Here is a 5,968-nt window from a genome sequence, read left to right as displayed (position 1 = left end):
TCAGCTGGTCCACCACGGACCATGGAGTCCTGAAAAGCGTGGTTGGAGAACCTGGGTCACGTTCAGTCCGGGCTGAAGTCTCATTCACTCCCCAGAAACGGGACTTTGGATCCAACATCAGCTGCACGGCTCTGCTGGACATCCCAGAGCTGCAGGTCCAAAACAGCAGCAGAGAGAGCAGCGCCCCCCTCAGGGTACTTTGTGAGTCCACATTTTAACTACTCAATCTGGATCCAGACTTCTGAGTCCATATTTGGATCTGGTTAACAATTTGCCACAGATCTAGTTCACGATGTGGTACAGAATTTAGTCCAGAATTTGGTTTAGTTGGAGCTAAAGATCAGTTGTTCTAAGCTCTGGTTCTGGTTCCACAGATGCTCCTGTCGTCGTACCGTTCTCCTCACCTGTGGTGGTGAAGGTCGGTTCCCCGCAGACTCTTTGGTGTTTGGTGGATGGGATTCCTGATCCAGACATAAACTGGACCTTCAGAGCTCTGGATGGTCGGACTGTGCAGCGGGGCCCTGGTCCTGGACTTGACTTCCCTTCAGTCAGTTTGTCTGACGCCGGACTCTACGAGTGTGAGGCACGGAACAGCGAGGGACGTGGGATGGCCGCCGTCAACGTCGTTGTTTATGGTGAGATGATCGTGAGAACCTTCAGTTTTTAACATATGGTCATGCCCCCTCACTTATCTAACCCCGCCCTCTCATCACCAGCCCCGCCCACCAACACCGTGGTATCACTTAGTCCAGATGGGGTCATAGTTGAGGGGCAGAAGGTGATCATCACCTGCCAATCAGACGGAGCTCCCCCCAGCGCACTGGTTCTGAGGAAGGAGGGGGTGGAGCTTAACAGAACAGACTCTGACTCCACCCTTTTCTTCAGCTTCACACCTGTTAAACCAGAAGACTCCGCCTCCTACCAGTGTGAAGCCTCCAACCAGTACGGGTCCCAGGTGGTCAGCACCGTGCTGCGGGTCACAGGTGAGGGAACGTCCAAGGTATAGAACCAGTACTGACTGGGACCCATTTATGTCAGTTGTTTTCTGCCTCCTCCAGGTCATCCTCTGCATGTGCAGGTCAGTCCTCTGGTCTTGCCTGCAGAGCTTGGTTCAACTCTGGTTCTGAGCTGCAGAGCATCAGGGTGTCCACGTCCTCCGAACCTCACCTGGAGCAGGATGGCACAAAACCAGAGTCTAGCGGGCCTTCTGAACCAGACCGTACTCCATGGGTCACATTACAACCAAACTGTTCTCCTTAAGGAGGCGGAGGGTGGAGTGTCTCTGCTTTACCTCAGGAACCTGGACCTCCAGGACCAAGGAGGCTACATCTGCCAGGGGGACTGTGACTCTGTGGTCAGAACCAGTGACACCTGGGTCCAGGTCTACTGTGAGTCCAAGACACACCTGACAGTCCCCAGACCCCGGTCAGGCCTGAGACAGGATTAGAACCAGACAAAGAACAGGAAGAGGTTCTGTCAGAACTTTATCACTGAGAAATTCTTTAGAGGTCGTCCTGGCCTGAGGTCAAAGGTCAGAGAGACACATCGTCCTCCTCCACACACACACACACACTCACCCCCCATATCCCCCCACATCCCCCCACACACGCGCAGCTCTGAATCATCTTCTAAACATCTCCTGATGTTTCCAGGACCTGTCCGGGGTTTGGACACGTTCTCTTGTATGACATAATGAGAGCTGATCGCCCCCTGCTGTTAGATGAATTTATGGCAAAGTTGCATGCTCCTAGTGTGAACATACTGTCAGCAGGATCACCTCTGACCTCCAGGTGACGTGCTGTTGGCTGTGTTACATCTAACAGTTGTGTCCTCTTCCCACAGCGTTTCCGGTTGACCCGGTCGTGACAGTGCCTGCTCTTGTTCTGCTGGGTCAGGAGGTGGTTCTACACTGTGATGTCATGGAAGTGTTCTGGAGCGAACAGCTGATGATCCACTGGACCTCAGGAAACACCACGCTCAAGTCGCAGTCCTTCAGCTTCTCCAGGTCACTTCAAAACTTTTCATCAGTTCTTCAGTACCAGGTTCTAGCAGACAGGCCAGTTGTGACCTGCGAGGCTGAGCTTCTGGTAGATAAGGAGGTATGGAGGACCAGGAGGACCAGCGTCTCTCTGCAGGTCTTCTGTGAGTCTGGTCCTAGAACCTTAAACCCAAACCCGGCTCCACTCAGTCCAAGGTCTAATCTGGGTCTGTCTGTGCTGCAGATGCTCCGAGGAGAACATCGATGGTTGTGAATCCTGGTCAGGAGGTGGTTGAAGGTCAGCAGGTGACCATCAGCTGCCAATCAGACGCAGCCCCGCCCCCCACACTGGTGCTGAGTAGAGACGGGATGGGACTTTACAGGTCTGACCCCCTGACCCCCTCCTCGATGGTGTCCTTTAGCCTATCATACGCTCTGATGGAAGACTCCGCCCACTACCAGTGTGACGCCTGGAACCAGTTTGGATCCCAGCAGGTCTCCAGCAGCCTTTGGGTCAAAGGTGAGAGTGGGCTTCAGAAGTGTGACTGTGACAGCTCTTATCTGAGGTCTAGACCTCTCAGCTCCTCCGGGGTGAGGGGGTCTAACTGGCTCCGCCCCATGGTGTCAAACAAGGGTGTTAAAATAGGACCGACCTTAGCAACATTCTGATGTCACGTGACCTCGGTATGTGAAAGAAAGCCCAGGACCAGTACCAGGTACCAGGTCCAATACATGACTGTAGACTAGTACTAGTACTAGATCCAGGTTAAGTACCAGGTTTGATTAAACAACTCAGTGACTGCTTCCTTCTCTTTGATGGACTTGATCTGATCATGTGACTGTGACATCATCACTACAGCCTCTCCCAGAAACACCACAGTGGAGGTTTTTCCATCCACTGTAGTCCAGGCAGGACAGAATGTCACCATCAGCTGCTGGACCATCAGCTCGCCACCATCCACCATTACCCTGAGGAAACTGACCAATGGCAGTGAATTGTTCTCTGACAATGGACGCTTCCTATTGGTCAACGTCACCGCTCGAGACACGGGTCTGTACCAGGTCAACGTGACCAATGACCTTGGATTCCAGGTCAAAGTGTTCACCATCAGTGTGATAACAGGTCAGTACAGGTCACCAGGTGAGTTCAGACTAGGTCAGACCAGTGTCCACCTAGGTCAGGGGTGTCAAACATAAGGCCCGGGGGCCAAAACTGACCTGCTTGATGAATTTTGAAAATAAGAAAAATACACAATGTTCAGGATATTTTTTGTAAAATCATATTTCATTCAATATGAATAAATAAAAATAAATATTAATATTCTTGTTTTTGCATGAAAACAAAGGGGAAAAATATGAACTATTGTTATTTATAGATAATTATGTTAGAATTGTACTTGTCCAGCCCACTTGACGTCTATTTAGTTGTAGTGGTTGTATGCTGCCCGTGAGCCAAAATGAGTTTGACACCCCTGACCTCGGTGATCTTTGTAGACCAGTTAAGACTCAACCAGAACAGAACGTACCATGTGACGTTTCTCTTTATGTCAGTTGTCTCAGTCTCCGCCCACTTCCTTCCCAGAGAGAAGCTCCACCCTTCCTCCTGCGCTGAGCCTCAGTGGCGCCATCATGGCTGCGGTCTGTGTCACTGCAGGTGTGGTGTTATCTGCTTTGCTGCTGGAGTACCTGAGGCGGTCCAGGAAGAAAGGGTTCTACCAGCTGCCCCAGTCAGCTCCGCCCACATCCTGAGCATTTCCCAGCATGCTCTGGATATAATGTATAAACTGAAATATAAACTGAACTTTTGTTTCATGGCCACTAGGATTCTGGGACTTAGGTGAGCCAGGGTCTTAGTAACCAAAAAACTGAGCAGAGCCTTCAGAGACTGTGGTTAAATGGGCAGAATTCATCTGGATCTTCAGAGCCGCTTCCCTTTCTGAACATCCTGGAACCAAATAGTACTCAAAGGTTGTGGATCAAACACCAGTACCTGGGTCACCAGAACCACCTGAAACTACAGAAGAACCAGAACCTCCTGGACCAACAGAACCTTGTTGTGGTTTTGGTCCGTCACTGCTCCAGCTTCTTTGGTTCTATACACATCTTTAGCACCGTTCTGCTGGTTACCATGGAGAGGTCTCAGCTAGTAACCATGGAGACGCCTACACTGGGCCTGAGCTGTGGACGTGAAGAGACTGAAAACCTGTCTGTCTTTGTTCTGGCTCTGTGGTGTCCACTGTCTACAAGTGGACTGATGTCTGTCCTCTATGTCCTCTATGTCTTCAGTCTTTCCCACTCAGTTTATCAATTTCTTTCTTCTTTATCTTCTCAGAGTCCTCGTCTTTTTGTGTTCTCTGAGTCCTTGTCTTTTTGTCTTCTCTGAGTCCTTGTATTTTTGTCTTCTTGAAGTCTTTGTCGTTTTGTCTTTTCAGAGTCCTCGTCTCCTCCTGATGTGTCTCTCTCTGTGTCCAAAGAAAGTGCCAGAGTCTCTGTCTTCACAGACTGAGGTTGTTGTCTCCGTCCCTCTCTGTGCACTGCTGTCTTCCAGTTCCCCAGTGTCTCCGTCTCTGTCCTGACACAGAGCAAATATGTGACCTCTTTCCCCTGCGTTTAGCATCGGCGTAGCTGCACATTCAGCATAAACCCGTGCCTCTGTGCTGATAAATCTCTTTCTCTGGTCCATCTGTTGTTTTTCACTCGTGTCCCGTTTCACTGAGCCCTCGCTGGGCCACGCTGACCTGTGACCTCTGTTGTGTAAGACCTGCTGCGTCTTGTCTTTTTAATGTGCTCTGGTATTTCCTGCTGCTCCGACTATCCTTTCTGGTCCACATGGATTCTCACGTTCTGACTTTGGATCTGGTTTTGAACACGTTTGAGGAAACAGTTCTGTTCCTGGTCCTGGATATGGTTCTGGTTGTGGTTCAGTGTCTGGTCCAGCACAGATGAGTACTATTAGTCAGCGTTCAACCAATCAGCAGGACAATTAGTTAGCGGTCCCTACAGTGACCGTGTGGGCGGGGGCTTCAGAGTTTAATGGCTTTTCTTCTCACACTTTCACAAATAAAAGTCCTGTTATGACGACTGAGTACTTGTTTTTAATTACACATACCGGTACAACATATCTCATCATTATCTTTCTAGCCCATGAGTACCACACTCACGGGCACACATCTCACGCACAGATAACGCACAGAGCCTCTTCATGGAACACAAATATAGTCATACCATATATGTATATATATGCATACACACAGAAACTGTTCTTGTGAGGTTTGGAATCAGTGTTCCACCTGTGTGTACACCACATTCATAATATGACATGTACACGTAATATCTGTGGACAACCCACACCACAGCACGTGCCCATAGTAATGCTTTTGTTTAGTAATGCGTTGCAGTGTGGGATGGGAGAGGCGTTAGCTCCGCTCTGCTCCACACACGGAGAGCTGGCTCCCCCTGTTGGTCACAAATGGCTGATAAACTATTTGTGTCTACGTTAGTCTGTGAGCTACCAATAACAATAACGTTATTCATCATTGTTGATAGCAGCAGTAGTAGAGAAGACACGCGGAGTCCCTCAGGGAACAGAACTGTCTGGTGCTCACCTGAACAGCCTACTGTCAGTAGAGGAGTCCGTTGGTTCAGGTTTTCACCTGGACTTCATTATAAGGACATCGCTGCTTTGCCTACGAGTCGTCGTGATGACATTGTGTCTGAAAGAGTCCTGTCGTCTGTTTCTGCCCCGAGGATATAAGGTCTTGTATGTGACTGAAGAGGTTCATTCATTCACTCACTTAGGTTGAGGCCGATACCGTGCTCAAACTGTCTGGTGAGCACGTGAAACGTTTAATTGTTTTTCCGTGTCCCTTCAGCGGCTTCGTAAAGTTTATATAAGCAGTAATCACTTATGTCAACAGTCGTAGTTGTCGTGCTGTCACTAGGGGTCAGTGTCATCAGTTATGTCGTGTTGCTAGTTTGTGTATTTGGTGT

General features: G+C 49.5%; 1 protein-coding gene across 1 annotated transcript in view; it reads left to right on the top strand.

Moving 5' to 3' along the window:
- The window catches only part of vcam1b (vascular cell adhesion molecule 1b), a 7,476-nt gene extending 2,417 nt beyond the window's left edge, over nucleotides 1-5,059 (top strand). Inside the window, exons 4-12 of the mRNA XM_025063966.1 lie at nucleotides 19-201; nucleotides 375-635; nucleotides 717-983; nucleotides 1,059-1,388; nucleotides 1,843-2,142; nucleotides 2,223-2,498; nucleotides 2,838-3,101; nucleotides 3,325-3,332; nucleotides 3,533-5,059. Coding sequence (XP_024919734.1) covers nucleotides 19-201; nucleotides 375-635; nucleotides 717-983; nucleotides 1,059-1,388; nucleotides 1,843-2,142; nucleotides 2,223-2,498; nucleotides 2,838-3,101; nucleotides 3,325-3,332; nucleotides 3,533-3,727 — 2,084 coding nt within the window. The 3' untranslated portion in view covers nucleotides 3,728-5,059. The remainder of the gene's footprint in view (nucleotides 1-18; nucleotides 202-374; nucleotides 636-716; nucleotides 984-1,058; nucleotides 1,389-1,842; nucleotides 2,143-2,222; nucleotides 2,499-2,837; nucleotides 3,102-3,324; nucleotides 3,333-3,532) is intronic.
- The last annotated feature ends 909 nt before the right edge of the window (nucleotides 5,060-5,968 follow it).

Source organism: Cynoglossus semilaevis, chromosome 2 (genome assembly GCF_000523025.1).
Source record: "Cynoglossus semilaevis isolate Cse_v1.0 chromosome 2, Cse_v1.0, whole genome shotgun sequence".
Taxonomy (NCBI): Eukaryota; Metazoa; Chordata; class Actinopteri; order Pleuronectiformes; family Cynoglossidae; genus Cynoglossus; species Cynoglossus semilaevis.
The sequence above is the reverse complement of the archived record's forward strand: the minus strand, read 5'-3'. Positions and strand labels throughout refer to the sequence as shown.